Raw genomic sequence first — 26,883 nt, 5'->3', positions numbered from 1 at the left:
ACCGCGTCCCGCAGCCGGTCGATGAAGCTGCCGTAGCCCTCGGCGGCTCCCTGCACCACGGCTGCGAAGGCCGGCGCAGCCGAGCCAGGCAGCGCGAGGAACGCGTCCAGGGCGAGGCGAGCCAACAGCTGGAGCAGGCTGGCGGGGAAGGCCGCCTGCGCGTCCGGGTCGGCGTAGGCTCCCTGCCCGGTGAGCATCTCGGCGGTCATTCCGTAGTAAGGGTCCCGCTGGTCCGGGTGCCGCATCGCCTCCTCCGTCGCCCGCTGCGTCCACACCAACTCCCACAGCAAGAACTGGGTGGGGGTCAGCAACAACTGCATCAAACTCCGGCGGTCGTACGGGCACATCAAGTCGGCGGAATAAATCCAGGTGACGATCTGTCGGGCGGCCTCAGATTTCACCCCGTATTGCGATATGGCGTGATGGGCCCGCAGCACAGTTTTCCAGCCACACGGTCCCCGCTTGCCGTGACCGTCAGTCTGCGCCGCGGGACCGGCCGGTGTCGGGGGGCTTCCCACGCCGGCAGCAGCACCCCACTGCCCGTCCAGGATGGAGTCCCTTACGGCCCCGCTCCAGCGGCCAGCTCTGACCGAGGCCGGGGGCCCGATCAGACATTTTGGGGAGGGGGCGTCCCCTTCTCTCTGCGGGGGGCTGGCGGTGGCTGCCATGCGCCGCAGCCGTGAGTCCAGCTCTTGGAGGTGCCGCAGGACCGACTGCAAAAGGTCGCACATCCCCTTCTCCTGCGCCCCATCCCGCCAGCCGTTGGGAGGAGTCGGGGGTGGGGACTCCTCGCTGGGGGGGGGGCAACGGGGAACGGAGAGGAGGGGCCGGTGCTGGGGGCCGCGCCTCGTCCCCTGCCCCCCCTGAGGGCAGCTCTGGCCGCCCCTCCCCCCTCGCTGGGGGTCGCAGCGCTTCCGCCCGCGGCTCGTTTCTCCGCTCGGTCTCTCCGGCGGCAGCTTCCTCGTTCTCGCTGGGCGGTGGCGGGTCCGGCGGGGCTCCCGCCCTTCTGACGGCGCCTGAACCGCCCTCCGCGCTCGCCCGGGTCTCGGCGACCGACTCACGGATGGTCCCGGTCACCCCTTCCGCGGCGGGCAGACCGAGAAACGGCGCCGACGCCCCGGGCTTCGGCACTTGGTCCTTCCCGGCCTCGGGAGCCGGCGCTCGAGCTGCCGCACGCGCTGCTTCCCCTTCCGCTTCCAGAGCCTTCAAAGCCTCCAGCACCGCTCGCCAGGGCTCCCGCACAGCCGCGATCTCCTCTTCCTCCTCTTCCTCCCCCGATATCGTCTTCAGCCACATCGTCTCTCCCAGCTCCCGCCACGCCGAGACAGAAAACAGTGACCGGGCGTCTGCCAGGTGGCCCCAGCGCCGCCCCAGCTCAATCAGCTGCTCCAGTTGTTTGCCCGTTGTCCCCGTCCCTCTCCCGGAGAGGACACGGCCGAGCGACGTCGCCGCGGCCTCCACTTCCATGCCCGCGGACCCCTGCTTTCCCCGGGGGGCGGCCGCGCGGGCCTGCCCTGCCCCCGCGCCGCGGCGGCACCGCTCCCGGCCGCGGGTTTCCCCCTCCCCTCCCCCGCTGCTTCCCGCAGGCGCGGGGATTCCCACGGGGATTCCGCCGTCCCCTGCTGCCGGGGGCTTGGGGGGGCCGGACCCAGCAGCGACGCCGGGGCCTCAGCGCGAGCGCGGGCGTTCTCCGGTCCCGCCCGCAGAGCAGGGGTTGGGCAGGCAGAGCAACGGCAGCCTCTGATTGGTCAGCTGCCCTTACCCATATGTGGGCGGGATCGCTGTAACTCGCCGCGATTGGCGCAGAGCGCCCTCTCCAGGCGGAAGCGGCGGCGGGGCGGGAAGCGGCGGCGGGGCGGTCCCCCCGCGCCAGCGCTCCGTGTTCCCGCGTCGCCTCCTCCGCAGCGTTCCGCGTTCGCCGCGTTCCCGGCCGAGCTCTGGGCCGAGGCCCGGGCTGCGCAGCGGCACCGAACGGCGCCCCCGCTCGTCCAGCCGGGGCACAGCACTGGGCACGCGCAGAGCACACGCGTGGGGCACACACACCCTGCGCACACACACACGGCACACACGTGTGGCACACACATGTGGCACACACACACGCCATGGGGGACGTGGGGGGTCCGGAGCTGCCAGGGCGAGCCCACCCCGGCCGTTGTGCATGGCTCTGCGTGTGCCGGTGCCCGTGCCCCCACGCGTGCCACCGTGTGCTACCATGTGTGCTGCTGCATGTGTCACCGTGTGCCACCGTGTGCCACCACACGTGTCATCATGTGCCACTGTGTGCCACCATGCATGCCCCCGCCACAGCCAGCCCATGTCACGGTGTGCCAGCCCATGTCATGCCATGTCTTCCCATGTCATGGCGTGCCAGCCCGTGGCGTGGCATGGCAGCCCATGTCATGACATGGCAGCCCATGTCACAGCGTGTCAGTCCATTTTGTGGCGTGCCAGCCCATGTCACGGTGTGCCAGCCCATGTCACGGTGTCGCAGCCCATGTCGTGGCGTGCCTGCCCGTGTTGTGGCGTGCCAGCCCATGTTGCGCCTTGTCTGCCCATGCCGTGGTGTGCCAGTCCATGTCATGCCATGTCTTCCTGTGTCGCGGCATGCCAGTCCATGTCATGGCGCAACAGCCCAAGTCACAGTGTCCCAGCCCATGTCGCGGCGTGCCAGCCCATGTTGTGATGTGCCAGCCCGTGTTGTGACGTGCCCTCCTGTGTCACGGCGTGCCAGCCCATGTCGCGACATGCCAACCCGTGTCACAGCGTGCCTGCCCGTGTCATGCCGTGCCCGCCCATGTCGTGATGTGCCTGCCCATGTCGCGCCGTGCCCGCCCGTGGCGCGACGTGCCCGCCCGTGTCACGGCGTGCCAGCCCATGTCGTGGCGTGCCAGCCCATGTCGCGACGTGCCAGCCCGTGTCGTGACATGCCCGCCCGTGTCGCGATGTGCTGCCATGCCCGGTGCGGCCGGCGCGGGGGGGACGCGGCGCGGATGCTCCGTGACTTTATTAATACCCGGACACAGCGCGGTGCTGGCCCCCGCGCCCCCCCCTCCAGCCTGCGGGGGGGCCGCGGGGACGGGGGGGGGGCCCCGGGGTGCAGGGGGGACCCCCCAGGTGCTGGGGGGGGGCTGGGGGACAGAGGCAGCCCCCCCACGCCAGCACGGAGTCCGGGGGGGCGGGGGGTCCCAGTCCCTTCCCTGCCCCCCCCAGTGGGGGCAAAGTGGGGTTCGCGGTGGGGGGGGGGGGGGAAGCAGCGGGCGCTGCCTCCCACCCCCCCGCAGAGTGCAGCATCCCGGGGCCCCCCCAAAAGCCCGGGGGGGGCCGGGGGGGTCCAGCCTGGCGGCGTCCCAGCTCGGCACTAGCAGCGGCGGTGGGGGGGGGCCCGGGGGGGGGCCCCCAGGACGCGGCCCCTCCTCAGTACAGCCGCTTCTCGTAACTGCAGGGCAGAGGGGGGGGGTCAGCGGGGGGGGGGGGGGGTCTGTCACCCCCAGACCCCCCCATTGCCCCCCCGCTGCCGCCGGCACCACGTCAGACCCTGGCTGGGAAATGGGGGGGGGGGGGCCCAGCAGTCTGAGCCCCCCCGTATCCACCTGGGGTTATGGGGGGGGCCTGGGGACCCCATCCCCGGCAGCCCCCCCCCACCCCGCGCCCCCCGTCACCCCCCAGCCCCGCCGGGAGCGGGGCGCAGCCGGTACTTACGTGGCAGAACCGTAACGCTACGGCGGCGTGGGCAGGAAAGAGAGAGAGGGTTACGCGGCCCCCCCGCACCGAGACCCCCGGCCCGACCCGCACCGCGAGCCGGCCACGCCATCCGGCACCGGCACCGTGACCCGACCACGCCGCCTGGCACAGGCACCGCGATCCGGACGGACATCGGCACCGTGATCCGGCCACGCCGCCTGGCACGGGCACCGCGATCCGGGCTGGACATCGGCACCGCGATCCGGCCACATCACCCGGCATCAGCACCGTGATCCAGTCAGACATGGGCACCATGATCCAGCCACGCCGTCCGGCACTGGCACCGTGACCCGACCACGCCGCCTTGCACGGGCACCACGATCCGGACGGACACCGGCACTGCGATCCGGCTGGACATCGGCACCACAATCCGGCCACATCACCCGGCATCGGCACCGTGATCCGGCCATGCCACCGGGCACCGGCACCGCGATCCGGCTGGACATCAGCACCGTGATCCAGCCACATCACCCGGCATCGGCACCATGATCCACTCAGACATCGGCACCGCCATCCGGCCACGCCATCCGGCACCGGCACCGCGATCCGGCTGGACATCGGCACCACAATCCGGCCACATCACCCAGCATTGGCACCGTGCTCTGGCCACACCACCCGGCATCGGCACCATGATCCACCCAGACATTGGCACTGTGATCCGGCTGGACATCGGACCAAAATCCGGCCACATCACCCGGCATCGGCACCGGGATCCGGTCACACCACCTGGCACTGGCACCATGATCCAGCTGGACATTTGGCACTGCGATCCGGCCATGCCATCTGGCACCGGCACCGTGATCCAGTTGGACATCAGCACCGTGATCTGGCCACGCCAACTGGCACTGGCACCGCGATCCGGATGGACAATGGCATCATGATCCGGCCACGCCGCCCGGCACCAGTACCGTGATCCAGATGGACATCAGCACCGTGATGTGGCCATGCCACCCAGCATCGGCACCATGATCCACCCAGACATCGGCACCGCGATCCGGCCACGCCACCCGGCACCGGCACTGTGATCCGGCTGGACATCGGACCAAAATCCGGCCACATCACCCGGCATCGGCACCGGGATCCGGTCACACCACCTGGCACTGGCACCATGATCCAGCTGGACATCGGGCACTGCGATCCGGCCATGCCATCTGGCACCGGCACTGTGATCCGGATGGACAATGGCATCATGATCCGGCCACGCCACCTGGCACCAGTACCGTGATCCAGATGGACATCAGCACCGTGATGTGGCCATGCGACCCGGCATCGGCACCATGATCCACCCAGACATCGGCACCACAATCCGGCCACATCACCCGGCATCAGCACCGGGATCCAGCCATGCCACCTGGCACCGGCACCGTGATCCGGACGGACATTGGCACCGTGATCTGGCCATGCCATCCGGCACTGGCACCGCAATCCAGTTGGACACTGACACCGCGATCTGGTCATGCCACCTGGCACCAGCACCACGATCCGGCTGGACATCGGCACCGTGATCCGGCCATGCCGTCCAGCACCAGCACCACGATCCGGCCAGACATCGGCACTGCTCTCCAACCCCACAGCCTGGCACCGGCACCGTGCTCGACCAACCTCTCGGTACTGGCACCACCCAGCACCGGCACCGCACTCCGGCTGAGCCGTCTGGCGCCGGCACTGCGCTCAACCAAGACCATTGGCACCAGCACCGCGCTCCAACCAAGCCACCACGCTCCAGTACCATGCTCTGACCGAGCCTCCTGGCACCGGCACCACCCAGCACTGGCACCACGCTGTGACCGAGCCAGGCTGGCACCAGCACCGTGCTGTGACCAAGCCGCCTGGCACCAGTAACGCATTCTGACCGGGCTGGCTGGTCACCAGCACTGGGGTCCCAGCACCACACTCCAACCGAGCCACCCGGCACCAGCCATGGCTCCATCTCCACCGAGGCGGACCCCAGGCGGGTGCCGCAGCCCCAGGGTTGCCGGCGAGGATGTGCCACCCCAAACGGGATCCCAGCTTCACCCCGAGCAGCACCGGCAGCACCACAACCGCCTGGTCCTGGCCCAGCTTTGTCTGGTCACCACTCATGGAGAGCGTGGCCAAGGCGGTCAACTGGCCAACCAGCATCCCGGCCAGCTGGTCAGCCAACCAAAAAGCCAGCTAGCCAGCATCCTGGCCAACGAACCAGCTAGCTAACCAATCAGCCAACCAGCAACCCAACCAGATGACCAACCACAGCCAGTGAGAATCCTGGGCAGCCAACCAACCAGCATCCCAACCAGCTGGCCAATGACAGCCAACTAGTATCCTGGCCAGTCAACCAGCACCTCGCCCAGCCAGCTGACCAGCATCTCAACCAACCAACCAACCACAGCCAACCAGCATCTCAACCAGCCAACCAGCATCTTGGTCCATGAGGCAACCAACCACAGCCAACCAGCACCTCAACCAGCCAATCAACATCTCAACCAGCCAACCAACCACAGCCAACCAGCACCTCACCTAGCCAGCTGACCAGCATCTCAACCAGCCAACCAGCATCTTGGCCCATGAGGCAACCAACAACAGCCAACCAGCACCGCACCAGCCAACCAGCACCTCAACCAGCCAACCAACCACAGCCAGCCAGCACCTCCACCAGCCAACCAACCACAGCTAACCAGCACCTCAACCAGTCAATCAGCATCTTGGCCAATGAGGCAACCAACCACAGCCAACCAGCACTGCAGCCAGCCAGTTGACCAGCACCTCAACCAGCCAACCAACCACAGCCAACCAGCATTCTGGCCAGCCAACCAGCATCTCAACCAGCCAACCAGCCTCTTGGCCAACAAGGCAACCAACCACAGCCAAATGGCACCTCAACCAGCCAACCAGTGTCTCAACCAGCCAACCAGTACCTTGGCCAACAGGGCAACCAACCACAACCAACAAGCACCTCAATTAGCCAGTCAGTATCTCAACCAGCCAACCAACCACAGCCAACCAGCACCTCAACCAGCCAACCAGCGTCTTGACCAATGAGGCAACCAACCACAGCCAACTGCCACCCCAATCAGCCAACCAGTCTCATGGCCAACGATGCAACCAACCACAGACAACTGGCACCCCATCCAGCCAACCAGCATCTCAACCAGCCAGCCAGCATCTTGGCCAACAGAGCAATCAACCACAGCCAACCAGCACCTCAACCAACCAATCAGCATCTCAACCAGCCAACCAACCACAGCCAACTGGCATCTCAACCAGCCAACCACCACCTTGGCTGACAGGGCAACCAACCACAACCAACCAGCACCTCAACCAGCCAACCAGCCTCTTGGCCAACGATGCAACCAACCACAGACAACCGACATCTCAACGAGCCAACCAGCTTCTAAACCAGCCAGTTAACCATCACCTCAACCAGCCAGCCAGCACCTTGGCCAGCCAGCCAACCAACCACAGCCAACCGGCACCTCAATCAGCCAACCAGCATCTCAACCAGCCAACCAACCACAGCTAACCAGCCCCTTGACCAACCCACTGCAGCCAGCTGGCACCTCAACCAGCCAATCAGCATCTTGGCCAGCGAGGCAACCAACCAGAGACAACTGGCACTGCAACCAGCCAACCAGCGCCTCACTCACATAGCTGGCACTGGGGCAACTGGGTGCCCCCCCCCACCCAGCAATGGGGTAACTGGGTGCCCCCTCCAAAGCTGGCACTGGGGTAACTGGGTGCACCCCCATACCCAGCAATGGGGTAACTGGGTGCCCCCTCCAAAGCTGGCACTGGGGTAACTGGGTGCACCCCCATACCCAGCAATGGGGTAACTGGGTGCCCCCTCCAAAGCTGGCACTGGGGTAACTGGGTGCACCCCCATATCCAGCAACGGGGTAACTGGGTGCACCCCCATACCCAGCACTGGGGTAACTGGGTACCCCCCCATATCCAGCACTGGGGTAACTGGGTGCCCCCCATATCCAGCCATGGGGTAACCGGGTGCCCCCCCCAAAGCTGGCACTGGGGCAACTGGGTGCCCCCATACCGAGCAATGGGGTAACTGGGTGCCCCCCATACCCGGCCCCAGGGTAACTGGGTGCCCCCCCAAAGCTGGCCCTGGGGTAACTGGGTGGCTCTCCATGCCTGGCCCTGGGGTAAGCAGGTGGCCCCCCAAAGCTGGCACTGGGATAACTGGGTGCCCCCCCATACCCAGCACTGGGGTAACTGGGTGCCCCCCATACCCGGCCCCGGGGTAACTGGGTACTCCTCCACACCCAGCAACGGGGTAACTGGGTGCCCCCCCATACCTTGCACTGGGGCAACTGGGTGCCCCCATACCAAGCACTGGGGTAACTGGGTGCCCCCCATATCCGGCCCCGGGGTAACTGGGTGCCCCCCCATACCCAGCAATGGGGTAACTGGGTGCCCCCCATACCCGGCCCCAGGGTAACTGGGTGCCCCCCCAAAGTTGGCACTGGGGTAACCGGGTGCCTGCCCCCTCCCCGCGCCCCGGGGGGGCACAGCAGCCGGCTCTGACGTGGTGCCCGCCGCAGCACCCCACGCCCCCCCGCCCCCAGACCCCCCCCACTCACGAGTGCAGCCCGTGGACCCCCCCCTCGATCTGCGCCGCCAGCGTCCTCCTCTCGAACTTCAGCTCCCCCGAGTACATCATGGACCTGGCGGGGGACGCCGGGGGGGTGTCGGGGGTGGGAGGGGGATGGTGACCCCCCCCTCAAGGACCCCCCCCGACCCCAAGGACCCCCCCCCCCGCAGCTCACCGCAGCGCCGAGAGGCTGCGGGCTCCGATGTCCTGGCAGCCGTGCTGGATCCCGGCGATCAGGTAGGGGACGAACTGATGGATGGAGCCCTTGTCCTGGACGCAGCCCGACACCCCCTGCGCCACCTTCACCTTGTCCCCCTCGCTGGGGGCAGGCGGAGGGTGAGGGGGGGGTTGGGGACCCCCCCCCGGACCCCCCCCCTACCCCATGGGCTGTACCTGAAGTAGCGCTGCTGGCTGCCGGCGCTCTGCTCCATGGCGTCGAGCGAGCCCATGCCGCGGTACTGCTTCAGGCGGACCCCCTCCGAGAAGAAAAACTCGCCGGGGGCCTCCGTGGTGGCCGCCAGCAGGGAGCCCAGCATCACTGCGGGGGGGGCACGGGGGGGAGGGTGAGGGACCCTCAGGGTGGTGGCTGTGGGACCCCCAGGGTGGGCACTGGGATGGGGGGAGGATGGTGGTGGGAACACCGGGGTGGTGGTGGGAACCCCGTGGTGGCAGCCAGCAGGGAGCCCAGCATCACTGGGGGGGGGGGCACTGGGGTGGGGGGGTGAGGGACCCCCGGGGTGGTGGCTGTGGGACCCCCAGGGTGGGAACCCCGGGGTGGGCACCAGGGTGTGGGGGAGGATGGCTGTGGGACCCCCAGGGTGGGCACCAGGGTGGGAAGGGGTGGCTGTAGGACCCCCAAGGTGGGCACCAGGGGGTGGGAGGGTGGCTGTGGGACCCCCGGGGTGGGCACTGGGGTGGAGAGGGGTGGCTGTGGGACCCCCGGGGTGGGCACTGGGGTGGCTGTGGGACCCCCAGGGTGGGCATCGGGACCCCATCATCACTGGGGTGGCACGGGGGGGTGGCTGTGGGACCCCCGGGGTGGGCACCGGGATGGGGAAGGGGATGGTGGTGGGAACCCTGGGGTGGGCATCAGGGTGTGGGGGAGGATGGCTGTGGGACCCCCAGGGTGGGCACCAGGGGGTGGGGGGGTGGCTGTGGGACCCCCAGGGTGGGCACGAGGGGCTGGGTGGGTGGCTGTGAGACCCCCAGGGTGGGCACCAGGGTGGGAAGGGGTGGCTGTGGGACCCCCAGGGTGGGCATCGGGACCCCATCATCACTGGGGTGGCACAGGGGGGTGGCTGTGGGACCCCCGGGGTGGGCACCAGGGGGTGGGGGGGTGGCTGTGAGACCCCCAGGGTGGGCACCAGGGTGGGAAGGGGTGGCTGTGAGACCCCCAGGGTGGGCATCGGGACCCCATCATCACTGGGGTGGCACGGGGGGGTGGCTGTGGGACCCCCAGGGTGGGCATCGGGACCCCATCATCACTGGGGTGGCACGGGGGGGTGGCTGTGGGACCCCCAGGTTGGGCACCAGGGGGTGGGGGGGTGGCTGTGGGACCCCCGGGGTGGGCACTGGGGTGGCTGTGGGACCCCCAAGGTGGGCACCAGGGTATGAGGGGGGCAGTTGTGGGACCCCCAGGGTGGGCACCGGGCTGTGTGTTGGGTGCTGGCCATAGGACCCCCGGGGTGGGCACCAGGGTGGGAAGGGGTGGCTGTGGGACCCCCAGGGTGGGCACGAGAGGGTTGGGGGGTGGCTGTGGGACCCCCAGGGTGGGCATCGTGGCGGGTGCGGGTGCCGCCCCCCCCTCGCCCCCCGCTCACCCGTGGAAGCCCCCAGCGCCAGCGCCTTCACCGCGTGCCCCACGCTGCGGATGCCGCCGTCGGCGATGACGGGCACCCCGAAGCGCCGGGCGTACTCGGCCACCTTGTAGACCGCGGTGCCCTGCGGCCGCCCGCACGCCATCACTGCGGAGAGCCGTCAGCGCCCGCCGCCGCGCCGCGGGCACCGGGGGCACCGGGGGCACCGGGGCCACTGGGGGTACCAGGGGTACTGGGGGTACCACGGCATCGCGCCATGCCGGTGAGCCCGGTGGCATCACGCCATGGTGGTGGGCATCGTGCCGTGCCATGGGGTACCATGGCCACGATGGTGAGCCTGGTGGCACCATGCCATCGTGGTGGGCATCGTGCCGTGCCATGGGGTACCATGGCCATGATGGTGAGCCTGGTGGCACCATGCCATCGTGGTGGGCATCGTGCCATGCCATGGGGTACCACGGCCACGATGGTGAGCCTGGTGGCACCATGACATGGTGGTGGGACATCGTGCCGTGCCATGGGGTACCATGGCGCGGTGCCATGACGGTGAGCCCGGTGCCATCACGCCATGGCGGCAGGCATCGTGCCGTGCCACGGGGTATCATGGCCATGATGGTGAGCCCGGTGGCACCATGACATGGTGGTGGGCATCGTGCCGTGCCATGGGGTACCACGGCCATGATGGTGAGCCTGGTGGCACCATGACATGGTGGTGGGCATCGTGCCGTGCCATGGGGTACCATGGCCATGATGGTGAGCCTGGTGGCACCATGCCATGGTGGTGGGCATCGTGCCGTGCCATGGGGTACCACGGCCACGATGGTGAGCCTGGTGGCACCATGACACGGTGGTGGGCATCGTGCCATGCCATGGGGCACCATGGCCATGATGGTGAGCCTGGTGGCATCACACCATGGCAGTGGGCATCGTGCCGTGCCATGGGGTACCATGGCCATGATGGTGAGCCTGGTGGCACCATGACATGGTGGTGGGCATCGTGCCGTGCCATGGGGTACCATGGCCATGATGGTGAGCCTGGTGGCATCACGCCATGGCAGTGGGCATTGTGCCGTGCCATGGGGTACCATGGCCATGATGGTGAGCCTGGTGGCATCACGCCATGGCAGTGGGCATCATGCCGTGCCATGGGGTACCATGGCCATGATGGTGAGCCTGGTGGCACCATGCCATGGCGGCAGGCACCACGCTGTGCCAATGGGTACCGCGGCATCGTGCCGTGATGGTGAGCCCGGTGGCACCATGCCATCGTGGTGGGCATCGTGCCATGCCATGGGGTACCATGGCCATGATGGTGAGCCCGGTGGCATCACGCCATGGCGGCGGGCATCGTGCCATGCCATGGGGTACCACTGCACGGTGCCGTGATGGTGAGCCCGGTGGCACCATGCCATGCCGAGGGGTATCGTGGCATCATGCCGTGCCGGTGGGCACCGTGCCGTGTCAGGGGCACCATGGCACTGTGCCGTGACGGTGGGCACCGCGGCAGCGTGCCACGCCGAGGGGTACCGTGGCATCACGCCGTGCCGGTGGGCACCACGCCGTGCCAAGGGGTACCGCGGCACCGTGCCATGGCCGGGCAGCACCGCGGCATCGTGCCTTGGTGTTGGGCACCGTGCCATGCCGGGGGGCACCGTGCCATGTCGGGGGGTCCCATGCCACGCCGGGGGTCCCGCAGACCCATGCCATGCTGGGAGGGTGTCGTGGCACCGCGCCACGGTGCTGGGAACCGTGCCACGCCAGGCAGCACCGCGGCATCGTGCCATGCCGGGGGACACCGTGCCATGTCGGGGGGCACCGCGCCGTGTTGGGGGGCACCGCGTCGTGTTGGGGGGCACCGCGCCGTGTCGGGGGGGTCCCGTGCCACCCACCTTCCTGGGTGATGCAGATGGAGCCGCAGCCCATGCCCACCCGCAGCGCGTCGGCGCCGGCGTCGATCAGGTTCTTGGCCTGGGCGGCCGTCACCACTGCGCCCGCCCCGTCAGGGTGGGGGGCACAGGGGACCCCCCCTGCCCCGCGCCTGCACCCCGGCACCCAGCCCCGCGGCACCCCCAGCCCCGCCCCGCGCCCCATCCCACGGCACCCCAAATATCTTGACCCAGGGCACCCCGAATCCCAGCCCCGCGGCACCCCAATCCCTCCCCACCCCAGGGCACCCCAAAATCCCTGCTCCATGGACCCCCAATCCCCTCCCCACCCCATGGCACCCCAAATCCCTGCCCCACAGCACCCCAATCCCCTCCCCACCCCATGGCACCCCAAAATCCCTGCTCCATGGACCCCCAATCCCTCCCCACCCCAGGGCACCCCAAATCCCTGCTCCATGGACACCCAATCCCCTCCCCACCCCATGGCACCCCAAATCCCTGCCCCACAGCACCCCAATCCCCTCCCTGCCCTGGTCCCCACCCCACGGCACCCCAAATATCTTGACCCAGGGCACCCCAGTTCCCTCCCCACACCGTGGCACCCCAAATTCTTGACTCAGGGCACCCTGAGACCCTCTCTGCTCAGCTCCCCACCCCAGAGCACCCCAAAATCCCCACCCCAGGGCACCCTGATGCCCTCCCCACCCTCCTCCCCACCCCAGGGCACCCCAAATTCTTGACTCAGGGCACCCTGATGCCCTCCCCACTGAGCTCCCCACCCCACGGCACCCCAAAATCCCTGCCCCATGGCACCCCAGTCCCCTCCCCACCCCATGGCACCCCAAATTCTTGACTCGGGGCACCCCAATCCCCTCCCCACCCTGCTCCCCACCCCAGGGCACCCCAAATTCTTGACTCAGGGCACCCTGATGCCCTCCCCACTGAGCTCCCCACTCCAGGGCACCCCAAATTCTTGACTCAGGGCACCCTGATGCCCCACTGAGCTCCCCACCCCACGGCACCCCAAAATCCCTGCCCCAAGGCACCCCAGTCCCCTCCCCACCCCAGGGCACCCCAAATTCTTGACTCGGGGCACCCCAATCCCCTCCCCACCCTGCTCCCCACCCCATGGCACCCCAAATTCTTGACTCAGGGCACCCTGATGCCCTCCCCACTGAGCTCCCCACCCCAGGGCACCCCAAATCCCTGCCCCAGGGCACCCCAATCCCCTGGCCACCCTGCTCCCCACCCCAGGGCACCCCAAATTCTTGATTCGGGGAACCCTGATATCCTCCCCGCTGAGCTCCCCACCCAGGGCACCCCAAATTCTTGACTCGGGGCACCCTAATCCCCTCCCCACCCTGCTCCCCACCCCAGGGCACCCCAAATTCTTGACTCGGGGCACCTCAATTCCCTCCCCACCCCAGAGCATCCCAAATTCCTGACTCGGGGCACCCCAATCTCCTCCCCACCCTGCTCCCCACCCCATGGCACCCCAAATTCTTGACTCGGGGCACCCTGATGCCCTCCCCACTGAGCTCCCCACCCCATGGCACCCCATAATCCCTGCCCCAGGGCACCCCGATCCTCACCCCAGGGCCCCCCAAATTCGTGACTCGGGGCACCCTGATGCCCTCCCCACCCCAGGGCACCCCAAATTCTTGACTCGGGGAACCCCAATCCCCTCCCCACGCCAGGGCACCCCGATCCCCTCCCCGCCCAGCTCCCCAGCCCGGCCCCCCCGCCCCCCCCGCCCCCCCGCAGGCCCCCCCCCCCCGCTCACCGTTGCCCCCGATCACCTGCAGCTCGGGGTAGCGCTGCTTGATGTAGTGGATCATGGCCAGCTGGTAGATGGAGTTACCCTGCGAGGAGTCCTGGGGGCACGGCAGGGGGGCACGGCTGGGGGGGCGGCTGGGGGGGCAGGGCATGGGGGGGCAGGGCATGGGGGACATGGCATGGGGGGGGAACGGCTGGGGGGCACGACTGGGGGGGGCATGGCTGGGGGGGGCAGGGCATGGGGGGCACGGCTGTGGGGGGCGGCTGGGGGGGGCGGCTGGGGGGCAGGGCATGGGGGGCCAGGGCATGGGGGGGGGCACGGCTGGGGGGGGCGGCTGGGGGGGGCAGGGCATGGGGGGACAGGGCATGGGGGACATGGCATGGGGGGGGGGAACGGCTGGGGGGCACGACTGGGCGGGGCATGGCTGGGGGGGGCAGGGCATGGGGGGGCGGCTGGGGGGGGCACGGCTGGGGGGGCGTGGCTTAGGGGGCAGGGCATGGGGGGACAGGGCATGGGGGGCATGGCAGGGGGGGGAATGGCATGGGGGGCACGGCTGGGGGGGGCGCGGCTGGGGGGGCGGCTGGGGGGGCACGGCTGGGGGGGACAGGGCATGGGGGACAGGGCATGGGGGGGGAACGGCATCGGGGGGACGGCTGGGGGGGGGCGGCTGGGGGGGCAGGGCATGGGGGGACAGGGCATGGGGGATATGGCATGGGGGGGGAACGGCATGGGGGGCACGGCTGGGGGGGGCACGGCTGGGGGGCAGGGCATGGGGGGGCGGCTGGGGGGGGCGGCTGGGGGGGCAGGGCATGGGGGCACGGTATGGGGGGGCATGGTATAGGGGGGCATGGCTGGGGGGGCACGGCTGGGGGGGGTCATTTATCACAGGGCGTGGTCATTGGGTGCCTCAGGGCGGGGCATGGAACAGGGGGCATGGGCGGGGCTGTGAGGTGCTGTGGGGCGTGGCCACAGGGTGCCTCAGGGAGGGGCTTGGGGCATGGGCGTGACCTGGGGGTGCCTCAGGGCAGGGCTTGGAGCAGGGGGCGTGGCCATGAAGTGCCTCAGGGCAGGGCCTGGGGTGTGGGCGTGGCCATGGGTGTCTCAGGGTGGGGTGTGGAGCAGGGGGTGTGGCCACGGAGTGCCTCAGGGTGGGGCTTGAGGTGTGTGTGTGGCCATGCGTTGCCTCAGGGCGGGGCATGGGGCTTTGGGTTGCCTCAGGGCGGGGCCTGGTGTGTGGGCGTGGTCACGGGGTGCCTCAGGGCGGGGCTTGGAGCAGGGGGCGTGGCCACAAAGTGCCTCAGGGTGGGGCGTGGGGCTTTGGGTTGCCTCAGGGTGAGGTGTGGAGCAGGGGGCGTGGCCATGGAGAGCCTCAGGGCGGGGCGTGGGGCTTTGGGTTGCCTCAGGGTGGGGCCTGGTGTGTGGGCGTGGCCATGGGGTGCCTCAGGGCAGGGCTTGGGGCATGGGCGTGGCCACGGGGGTGCCTCAGGGCGGGGCAGGGGGCTTTGGGTTGCCTGAGGGCGGGGCCTGGTGTGTGGGCGTGGTCACGGGGTGCCTCAGGGCGGGGCTTGGAGCAGGGGGCGTGGCCACAGGGTGCCTCAGAGTGGGGCACGGGGCTTTGGGTTGCCTCAGGGTGGGGCCTGGTGTGTGGGCGTGGTCACGGGGTGCCTCAGGGCGGGGCTTGGAGCAGGGGGCGTGGCCACAGGGTGCCTCAGAGTGGGGCATGGGGCTTTGGGTTGCCTCAGGGTGGGGCCTGGTGTGTGGGCGTGGTCACGGGGTGCCTCAGGGCGGGGCTTGGAGCAGGGGGCGTGGCCACAGAGTGCCTCAGAGTGGGGCGTGGGGCTTTGGGTTGCCTCAGGGTGAGGTGTGGAGCAGGGGGCGTGGCCATGGAGAGCCTCAGGGCAGGGTGTGACCATGGGGTGCCTCAGGGTGGAGCATGGAGCAGGGGGCGTGGCCACGGGGTGCCTCAGGGCGGGGCGTGGGGCTTTGGGTTGCCTGAGGGCGGGGCCTGGTGTGTGGGCGTGGTCACGGGGTGCCTCAGGGCAGGGCTTGGAGCAGGGGGCGTGGCCATGGAGTGCCTCAGGGCGGGTGTGACCATGGGGTGCCTCAGGGCGGGGCTTGGAGCAGGGGGTGTGGCCACAGAGTGCCTCAGGGCGGGGCGTGGGGCTTTGGGTTGCCTCAGGGTGAGGTGTGGAGCAGGGGGCGTGGCCATGGAGAGCCTCAGGGCGGGGCTTGGAGAAGGGGGCGTGGCCACAGAGTGCCTCAGGGCGGGGCGTGGGGCTCTGGGTTGCCTCAGGGTGGGGTGTGGAGCAGGGGGCGTGGCCATGGAGAGCCTCAGGGCGGGGCTTGGAGAAGGGGGCGTGGCCGGGGGGGCGTGTCCCGGCGGCGCCCCACCCACCAGCACCACCAGGTCGGCGCCGGCCTGCACCAGCAGGTCGAGGGCGGGTACTTGTCGTCGTCGCGGGTGCCCAGCGCGGCCCCGCAGCGCAGCTGCTTGCGCCCATCCTTGGAGGCCAGCGGGTGCTCCCGGTTCTTCCGCAGGTCCGAGCGTGCCATCAGTGCCACCAGCTCACCGCTGGCGTTGACGATGGGCAGCTTCCCTGCGGGGGGAGAGGGGGGTGACCCCAGGGATGGGGGACACCCAGGGGACCCCAGGGATGGGGGGACATGGGGGTGATGCTGGGGGTGGGGATGGGGGGGTGGCCCCGGGGATGGGGGGACAGAGATGTGACCCCAGGGATGGGGGACACCCAGGGGACCCCAGGGATGGGGGGACATGGGGGTGATGCTGGGGGTGGGGGACACCCAGGGGACCCCAGTGATGAGGGGACATGGCGGTGACCCCAGGGATGGGGGACACCCAGGGGACCCCGGGGATGGGGGAACATGGGGGTGATGCTGGGGGTGGGGATGGGGGGGTGACCCCGGGGATGGAGGGACATCCAGGGGACCCCAGGGAGGGGGATGGGGGGGCGTCACTGGAGGTGGAGGACACCAAGGGGACCCTGGGGAGGGGCATGGGGGGGGTGATGCTGGGGGTGGGGGACACCCAGGGGACCCCAGTGATGAGGGGACATGGCGGTGACCCCAGGGACGGGGGACACCCAGGGGACCCCGGGGATGGGGGAACATGGGGGTGATGCTGGGGGTGGGGACGGTGGGGGTGACCCCGGGAACGAAGGGATATTGGGGTGACCCTGGGGGTGAGGGACACAGAAGGGACCCCAGGGATGGGGGGACATGGGGGTGATGCTGGGGGTGGGGATGGAGGGGTGACCTCGGGGATGGAGGGACAGAGATGTGACCCCACGGACGGGGGACACCCAGGGGACCCCGGGGATGGGGGAACATGGGGGTGATGCTGGGGGTGGGGATGGAGGGGTGACCCCGGGGATGGAGGGACATCCAGGGGACCCCAGGGAGGGGGATGGGGGGCGTCACTGGAGGTGGAGGACACCAAGGGGACCCTGGGGAGGGGCATGGGGGGGGGTGATGCTGGGGGTGGGGGACACCCAGGGGACCCCAGGGAGGGGGACAGGGGGGTGACCCCAGTGATGGGGGACACCCAGGGGACCCCGGGGATAGGGGAACATGGGGGTGATGCTGGGGGTGGGGACGGTGGGGTGACCCCAGGGACGAAGGGATATTGGGGTGACCCTGGGGGTGGGGGACACAGAAGGGACCCCAGGGATGAGGTGACATGGGGGTGATGCTGGGGTTGAGGATGGGGGGGGTGACCCCGGGGATGGGGGGACAGGGACGTGACCCCAGGGACGGGGGACACCCAGGGGACCCCGGGGATGGGGGAACATGGGGGTGATGCTGGAGGTGGGGATGGGGGGGTGACCTCGGCGGCGGAGGACACCCAGGGGACCCCAGGGATGAAGTGACATGGGGGTGATTCTAGGGGTGGGAGACACCCAGGGGACCCCGGGAGGGGGATGGGGGGGGACTCTGGGGATGGGGGACACTGAGAGGACCCCAGGGACAAGGTGACATGGGGGTGACCCTGGGGGTGGGGGGACACCAAGGGTCCCCTACCCTTCTTGCTGCGCTGCAGGATCTCGTTGGCCTCCTTCAGGGTGACGCCGGCGGGTGCCACCACCAGCTCCTCGCGCTTCGTCATCACCTGCAAGACGGCGTCACCCGGAGCGGGGCGGGGCCAGCTGGGCTGCACCCACCCCCCGCCCCGGCACCCACCCAGTGCACCCATCCCACCCCCATCCAACCTTCTCCCACCCCATCCCATCCCATCCCACCCTTCCATCCCATCCCATCCCATCCCATCCCATCCCATCCCATCCCATCCCATCCCATCCCATCCCATCCCACCCCATTCTACCCCACCCCATCCCACCCCATCCCACCCCACCCCACCCCATCCCATCCCACCCCATCCCATCCCACCCTTCCATCCCATCCCATCCCATCCCATCCCATCCCATCCCATCCCATCCCATCCCATCCCACCCCATCCCATCCCACCCTTCCATCCCATCCCATCCCATCCCATCCCATCCCATCCCATCCCATCCCACCCCATTCTACCCCACCCCATCCCACCCCATCCCACCCCACCCCATCCCATCCCACCCCATCCCATCCCACCCTTCCATCCCATCCCATCCCATCCCATCCCATCCCATCCCACCCCATCCCATCCCATCCCACCCTTCCATCCCATCCCATCCCATCCCATCCCATCCCATCCCATCCCACCCCACCCCACCCCATCCCATCCCACCCCATCCCATCCCACCCTTCCATCCCATCCCATCCATCCATCCCATCCCATCCCATCCCATCCCATCCCATCCCATCCCATCCCATCCCATCCCATCCCACCCCACCCCACCCCACCCCATCCCATCCCACCCCATCCCATCCCACCCTTCCATCCCATCCCATCCCACCCTTCCATCCCATCCCATCCCATCCCATCCCACCCCACCCCACCCCACCCCACCCCATCCTTCCATCCCATCCCACCCCATCCCACCCCATCCCACCCTTCCACCCCATCCCACCCCCCCCACCCCACCTCGGCCAGGCGGGTGCCGTCCTCCCCCGGGGCGAGGAAGTCGATGTCTCGGGAGGTGACGATGCCCTCGAGGCGCCCGCCCAGCCGCCCGCTCTGGGTGACGGGGATCCCCGAGAAGCCGTGCCGCGCCTTGGCCTCCCGCACCTCGCCCACCGTCTGCGCCGGGCTCATCACCACCGGGTCCCGGATGAAGCCCTGCTCGAACTTCTGGGGGGGATAAACAGGGTGGGGGGGGGGCTGTGGATGGGGTGGGAGGGGTGGGGGGCGGCCCCGGGCCCCCCCTTACCTTCACCTTCCGCACCGCCCGTTGGCCTGGAACTCGGGGGTGCAGTTGTGGTGGATGATGCCGATGCCACCCATCAGCTGGGGGGGGGGGCAAGGGGGGTCGGGGGGTGTGGGTTGGGGGGTCCCCACACGCAGCCCCAGAGTGGAGAAGGGTGGGGACCCCCAGCTGCACCCCCAGATCAGAGGTGGGGGGGAACCCCATCCCGTACCCCCGGATTAGACAGGGATGGGGACCCCAACGTGCACCCCCAAATCAGAGAGGGGTGGGCACCCCGACCTGCACCCCCACCATGGCGTGAGGACCCTGACCCTGCACCCCCAAAACCACACTGGGGTGGGCACCCCAACCTGCACCCCCACCATGGCGTGAGGACCCTGACCCTGCACCCCCAAAACCACACTGGGGTGGGCACCCCGACTTCCACCCCCCAACCCATATGGGGATGGGGACCCCCAGCCCAGACAGGGGTGGGGATGGGGACCCTGCACCCCCATAACCACACTGGGATGGGCACCCCGACCTGCACCCCCACCATGGCGTGAGGACCCTGACCTGCACCGCCAAAACCACACTGGGGTGGGCACCCCGACCTGCACCCCCAGCCCAGATAAGGGGTGGGCACCCCGACTTCCACCCCCCAACCCATATGGGGATGGGGACCCCCAGCCCAGACAGGGGTGGGGATGGGGACCCTGCACCCCCACAACCACACTGGGGTGGGCACCCCAACCTGCACCCTCAACCCATGTGGGGATGGGGACCCCCAACCCTTGCACCCCCAGCCCAGATAAGGGGTGGGCACTCTGACCTGCCTGCACCCCCCAACCCATATGGGGATGGGGACCCCGGCCCTGCACCCCCAGATCAAACAGGGGTGAGGACCCCAACCTTCACCCCAAAACCTGCAGAGGGGTGGGCACCCCAACCCATACCCCCCAACCCACGTGGGGACAGGGACCCCCAACCCAGCCAGGGGTGGGGATGGGGACCCCTGACTCTGCACCCCCAGCCCATACAGGGCTGGGCACCCCGACCCTGCACCCCCCAACCCACGTGGGGATGGGGACCCCCGACCTTGGACCCCAACCATATGGGGGTGGGGATCCCCAGCCCAGACAGGGGTGGGGATGGGGACCCCCAACCCTGCACCCCCAGCCCAGACAGGGGTGGGCACCCTGACCTCCACCCCCCAACCCACATGGAGGCGGGGACCCCCGGCCCAGCCAAGGGTGGGGACCCTGACCCTGCACCCCCCAACCCATGTGGGGACGGGGACCCCCAGCCCAGCCAGGGGTGGGGACCCTGACCCTGCACCCCCCAACCCACGTGGAGGTGGGGATCCCTGGCCCAGCCAGGGGTGGCGACCCTGACCCTGCACCCCCCAACCCACGTGGGGACGGGGACCCCCCAACCCAGCCAGGGGTGGGGATGGGGACCCCTGACCCTGCACCCCCAGCCCAGCCAGGGGTGGGCACCCTGACCTCACCCCCCAACCCACGTGGGGATGGGGACCCCCGACCCTGGACCCCAGCCCATATGGGGGGTGGGGACCCCCAGCCCAGACAGGGGTGGGGATGGGGACCCCCAACCCTGCACCCCCAGCCCAGACAGGGGTGGGCACCCTGACCTCCACCCCCCAACCCACATGGAGGCGGGGACCCCCGGCCCAGCCAAGGGGACCCTGACCCTGCATGGGGACGGGGACCCCCAACCCAGCCAGGGGTGGGGATGGGGACCCCTGACCCTGCACCCCCAGCCCAGCCAGAGGTGGGCACCCTGACCTCACCCCCCAACCCACGTGGGGATGGGGACCCCGGACCCTGGACCCCAGCCCATATGGGGGTGGGGACCCCCAGCCCAGACAGGGGTGGGGATGGGGACCCCCGAACCTGCACCCCCAGCCCAGACAGGGGTGGGCACCCTGACCTCCACCCTCCAACCCACGCGGAGCTGGGGACCCCCGGCCCAGCCAGGGGTGGGGACCCTGACCCTGCACCCCCCAACCCATGTGGGGACAGGGACCCCCAACCCAGCCAGGGGTGGGGATGGGGACCCCCGACCCTGCACCCCCAGCCCAGACAGGGGTGGGCACCCTGACCTCCACCCCCCAACCCACATGGAGGTGGGGACCCCCCGGCCCAGCCAGGGGTGGGGACACTGACCCTGCACCCCCCAACCCACGTGGGGACAGGGACCCCCAACCCAGCCAGGGGTGGGGATGGGGCCCCCCCCCGGCCCCCCGCTCACGGCCATGGCGATGGCCATCTCGGCCTCGGTGACGGTGTCCATGGGCGAGGAGATGAGGGGGGTCTTCAGGGTGATGGTGCGGGTCAGCGCCGAGGTCAGGTCCTGGGGGGGGGGGGGGCGCAGACCCCTGCTCCCTCCTGGCCCCCCCAGCCCCCCAGCATGGGGGTAGGCAGGGGCTGGGGGTGTCTCAGGGGACCGCCCCCCCCCACCGCTGCACCCCCAAAAAGCCAGGGTGGGCCCAGGCTACGTCCACCCCCCACCACCCCGGGGGGGCACAGGGATGTCGGGGGGGGGGCACGGGGGTGTCACCCTGGGGGCCATGGGGATGTCACCCTGGGGGGGGCACGGGCTCATTATCTAGGGGGGGACATGGGGGTGTCACCCTGGGGGCCATGGGGATGCCACCCTTGGGGGGGACACAGGGATGTCACCCTGGGGGCTATGGGGACGTCACCACGGGGGGGGGGGGCCACAGGGACATTAACTCCGGGGGGGCACAGGGTTGTCACCCGAAGGGACATGGAAGCATCACCCCACGGGGGTACAGGGACATCATGGGTGGGGGGCACAGGGACATCCCTGCGGGGGGGGACACACGACACAGGGATGTCACCCTGGGGGCCATGGGGACATCACTATGGGGGGGGACACAGTGATGTCACCCCGGGGGGGTACAGGGATGTCACTGGGGGGTGGACACACAGGGATGTCACCCTGGGGGACACGGGGACATCACCCGGGGGGGAACATGGGGATGTCACCCCAGGGGGGGTCCCGGGGACGTCACCAGGGGGTCCCGGGGGCGGGGGGCAGCACTCACCACCTCGTCGGCGGTGAAGTCGATGAAGCCGGGGAGGATGAGGAAGTCACTGCGGGGGGGACGAAGGGGGGGGGTCACCGCGGTGGGGATCCCCCCTCAGCAGCGGGAACCCCCCCAGTGCACGGCCCCCAGCCCCCCCCCTTCCCCCCAGACAGGAGCGGGGACACGTCCCGAGGGGGTCCCCGAGCCGGGGTGCTGGGCTGGGGACACTGGTACTGGGCTGGGGACAGCAGAGCCAGACTGGGGACACTGGGGCTGGGCTGGGGGACACCCGAGGTGGCCCCATGGGGACAGTGGTGGCCAGGGACCCCAATCCCATGTAGGCCATGGGGCTGGACTGGGGACACTGGTGCTGGGCTGGGACAGCAGAGCTGGGCTGGGGACTCTGGTACTGGTCTGGGGACACTGGGGCTGGACTGGGGACACTGGGGCTGGACTGGGGACACTGGTACTGGGCTGAGGACACCCTGGGTGGCCACATGGGGACAGTGGTGGCCGGGGACCCCAATCCCTTTCAGGCCACAGGGCTGGACTGGGGACACTGGTGCTGGGCTGGGGACAGCAGAGTCAGGGTGGGGACACTGATGCTGGACTGGGGACACTGGTGCCGGAGTGGGGACACTAGAGCCGGACTGGGGACACTGGTGCTGGGCTGGGGACACCCAATATGGGCTGGGGACACTCTGGGAGGGACACTCTGGGTGGCCCCATGGGACAGTGGTGGCCGAGGACCCCAATCCCATGCAGGCCATGGTGCTGGACTGGGGACACTGGTACTGGTTTGGGGACAGCAGAGTCGGACTGGGGACACTGGGGCTGCACTTGGGACACTGGTGCTGGACTGGGGACACTGGTGCTGGTCTGGGACAGCAGAGCTGGGCTGGGGACTCTGGTGCTGGTCTGGGGACACTGGGGCTGGACTGGGGACACTCAAAGTGGGCTGGGGACACCTGAGGTGGCCCATGGGGACAGTGGTGGCCAGGGACCCCAATCCCATGCAGGCCACAGGGCTGGACTGGGGACACTGGGGCTGGGCTGGGGACAGCAGAGTCAGGGTGGGGACACTGGTGCTGGAGTGGGGACACTGGTGCTGGAGTGGGGACACTAGAGCCGGACTGGGGACACTGGTGCTGGGCTGGGGACACCCAATATGGGCTGGGGACACTCTGGGTGGCCACATGGGGACAGTGGTGGCCGGGGACCCCAATCCCTTTCAGGCCACAGGGCTGGACTGGGGACACTGGTGCTGGGCTGGCGACAGCAGAGTCAGGGTGGGGACACTGATGCTGGACTGGGGACACTGGTGCCGGAGTGGGGACACTAGAGCCGGACTGGGGACACTGGTGCTGGGCTGGGGACACCCAATATGGGCTGGGGACACTCTGGGTGGCCCCCATGGGGACAGTGGTGGCCGAGGACCCCGATCCCATGCAGGCCATGGTGCTGGACTGGGGACACTGGTACTGGTTTGGGGACAGAAGAGTCGGACTGGGGACACTGGGGCTGCACTGGGGACACTGGTACTGGGCTGGGGACAGCAGAGCTGGACTGGGGACACCTCGAGTGTCCCCACAGGGACAGTGGTGCCCGGGGAGCCCCGTCCCCATCCCGCTGGGCTGGGTGCCACCGTGCCGGGCTGGGGCCACCCCGGCTGCCCCACAGGGACGGGGGGGGGGGACACCCCCGGGTGGGGGGTCCCGGGGGGGTCCCGGGAGGGCACAGGGGGGGTCCCCACGTACTTGTAGGTGAGGCCATCGGAGGGTGGCGAAGAGCTGCTGGGCGGTGAGGCCGTCCTCGGGCACGTAGCCGGTGCCCCCGCTGATCAGGTAGTCGGCCATGCTGGGGGGCAGGGGGTGGCACCGGGCCCGGGACCCCCCCTGGGACCCCCCAGCCCCGGGAGCAGGGCGCCCACCCACACCGGGACCGGACCCCCACCCGCACTGGGACTCCACCCACACTGGGACCCCCATCCATAGAGGGACCTGAGCCAGGACCCCTCAACCGGGGACCAGGACCCCCCCATCAGGAGCAGGACCCCCACCCACACTGGGACCCCCCACCTGCACTGGGACCTGAGCCGGGACCACCCCCAACCGGGACCAGGACCCCCCCCACCAGAAGCAGGACCCCCCACCCACACTGGGAACCCCCTTGGGTGTCCCCAGCCACACTGGGACCCCCACCTGCACTGGGACCTGCCCCGTGACCCCCCAACCGGGGCCAGGACCCCCCCACCAGGAGCAGGACCCCCACCCGCACTGGGACCCCCACCCGCACTGGGGACCTGCCCTGGGACCCCCCCAACTGGGACCAGGACCCCCCTACCAGAAGTAGGACCCCCACCCGCACTGGGACCCCCCACCCGCACTGGGACCTGCCCTGGGACCCCCCAACTGGGACCAGGACCACCCCCATCAGAAGCAGGACCCCCACCCACATTGGGACCCCCACCCCCACTGGGACCTGCCTGGGACCCCCCAACTGGGACCAGGACCCCCCCACCAGGAGCAGGACCCCCACCCGCACTGGGATCGGGGCTGCTAACCCGCACTGGGACCCCCACCCGCACTGGGACCTGCCCTGGGACCTCCCCCAGCTGGGACCCAGGACCACCCCACCAGGAGCAGGACCCCCACCCACACTGGGACTGGGACCCCCACCCGCACCAGCACCAGGATGGGGGCTGCTACCCGCATTGGGACCCCCACCCACATGGGGAACTGCGCTGGGACCCCCCAAACCGGGACCAGGACCCCCCCACCACCAGAAGCAGGACCCCCACCCACATCGGGACCCTCACCCACAGTGGGACCCCCATCGGGTCCCTTCAGGTGCACTGGGACCCCCACCCGCACTGGGACCTGCCCCGGGACCCCCCCAACCGGGACCAGGACCCCCCCACCAGGAGCAGGACCCCCACCCACACACTGGGATCACCCCCGGGACCCCCCACTTGCACTGGAACTGCCCCAAACCGAGACCAGGACCCCCACCCACACCGGGATCACCCCTGGGACCCCCCACTTGCACCGGGACCCCCCCAACCGGGAGCGGGACCCTCTATCAGGAGCAGGACCCCCACCTGCACTGGGACCCCCACCCACACTGGGATCGGAGCTGCTACCTGCACTGGGACCCCCCCCCTTGGTGTCCCCAGCCACGCTGGGACCCCCACCCACACAGGGACCTGCCCCGGGACCCCCCCAACTGGGACCAGGACCCCCACCCACACCAGGATCCCTCCTGGGACCCCCCCTAGTGGGACCAGGACCCCCACTCGCACTGGAACGGGGACCCCCCACCTACACCAGGATCCCCCCTGGGACCCCACCTATTGGGACCGGGACCCCCACCCACACTGGGATCACCCCCGGGACCCCCCACTTGCACTGGGACCCCCCCAACCAGGACTGGGACTCCCACCCACACCGGGACTCCCACCGCTACTTCCCATCTGCACCGGGACCCCCCACCCGCACCGGATCACTCCTGGGACCCCCCAACTTGCACTGGGACCCCCCAACCGAGACCGGGACCCCCACCCACACTGGGATCCTCCCCGGGACCCCCCACTTGCACTGGGACTCCCCCTCCTCGAGACTCAGGACCACCACCCAAACCGGGACCGGACCCCCACCCACACCGGGACCGGGACCCCCATCCACACCGGATCACCCCCGGGACCCCCCACTTGCACTGAGACCCCCCCAAAACGAGACCGGGACCCCCCACCCACACCCGGGACCCCCACCGCGACTCCCCATCCGCACCGGGACCCCCACCCGCACCGGGACCCCCCCACCGGGCACCGGGACTTCACCCCCCGCATCCCCACCTGAGCTGCCCGGGGGGGGGTCCCTGGGGGGTCCCGGTCCCGGGGGGGGTCCCCCTGGGGTCCCCGGTGTCGAGAAGGTCCCCGGGGGAGGGTCCCTGTCCCGGTGGGGGGGTCCCAGTGCAGGCGCCGGGGGGTCCCGGGGGGGTCCGGCGCGTTGCGGTGCCCGCAGCGGCCCCGGCGCAGGGCGGGGCAGTGGGCGGGGCTTGGGAGGGGCGGGGCCTCCGTGGCGGGGGGGTGAGCACTGAGACCTAGCGCCGCAGCCCCTCCCCCCCCCAGCTCCCAGCCTGCCCCAGCGCCTCCCAGTTCCCCCCCCCCGCGCCTCCCAGCAGCCCCCCAGTCCCAGCACCAGCGCCTCCCAGTAACCCTCCCCGCGGCCCAGTAAACGCCCCGCCCCCCACCGCGCACACCCCCCCTCCCCCCCCGCCGCCCTTCACCCCCCCAGCACCCCCCAGCTGCCACCCCCTCCACGTCCCAGTACCCTCCCAGTATCCCCAGTGCTCCCCACCAGCTACCTGGGCTCCCCCTCGCCCATGGCGCTGAGCGCCGGAGGGGGGCGGGGCCGGGGGCGGGCCACGCCCCCTGCCCCGCCCCCGCCCCGGCGGTCCCGCCCCCGCCCAGCCCCGCCCCCCCACGGCACGTGCGCGCACGGGAGGGGCGGGGCTGGGTGCTGCTCCCCCTCCCCTCTAGATTTTGGGTCACCCCCTTTTTTGGGGGACGAACCCCCGATTTTTGGGGTGTCCCCCCCGCCTTTGGCTGTGGGTGCGCCCACTTTTTTGGGGTGCGCCGCCCTATTTTGGGGGGCACCCCTTTTTCGGGGCGCGCCCCGTTTTTTTTAGGGTGCACCCCCTCTATTT

The 26,883-nt window shown here is 70.1% G+C and overlaps 1 protein-coding gene across 1 annotated transcript; it reads right to left on the bottom strand.

Annotated features, from left to right (window-relative positions):
* Positions 1 to 2,997: 2,997 nt before the first annotated feature.
* Positions 2,998 to 26,603, bottom strand: IMPDH1 (inosine monophosphate dehydrogenase 1). The gene is given in 18 exon segments (XM_075428573.1): positions 2,998 to 3,436; positions 8,313 to 8,396; positions 8,499 to 8,642; positions 8,717 to 8,861; positions 10,144 to 10,287; positions 12,030 to 12,125; positions 13,810 to 13,900; positions 16,199 to 16,243; positions 16,246 to 16,400; positions 17,842 to 17,929; positions 18,842 to 19,048; positions 19,128 to 19,145; positions 19,148 to 19,204; positions 21,375 to 21,476; positions 22,195 to 22,243; positions 23,934 to 23,953; positions 23,955 to 24,033; positions 26,542 to 26,603. Coding segments are annotated over 18 exon segments (1,566 nt in total). The 5' UTR covers positions 26,562 to 26,603; the 3' UTR covers positions 2,998 to 3,414.
* Between the last annotated feature and the right edge of the window lie 280 nt (positions 26,604 to 26,883).

The sequence above is a fragment of the Opisthocomus hoazin genome, chromosome 8, assembly GCF_030867145.1.
Source record: "Opisthocomus hoazin isolate bOpiHoa1 chromosome 8, bOpiHoa1.hap1, whole genome shotgun sequence".
In the NCBI taxonomy this organism is placed as follows: domain Eukaryota; kingdom Metazoa; phylum Chordata; class Aves; order Opisthocomiformes; family Opisthocomidae; genus Opisthocomus; species Opisthocomus hoazin.
The sequence above is the reverse complement of the archived record's forward strand: the minus strand, read 5'-3'. Positions and strand labels throughout refer to the sequence as shown.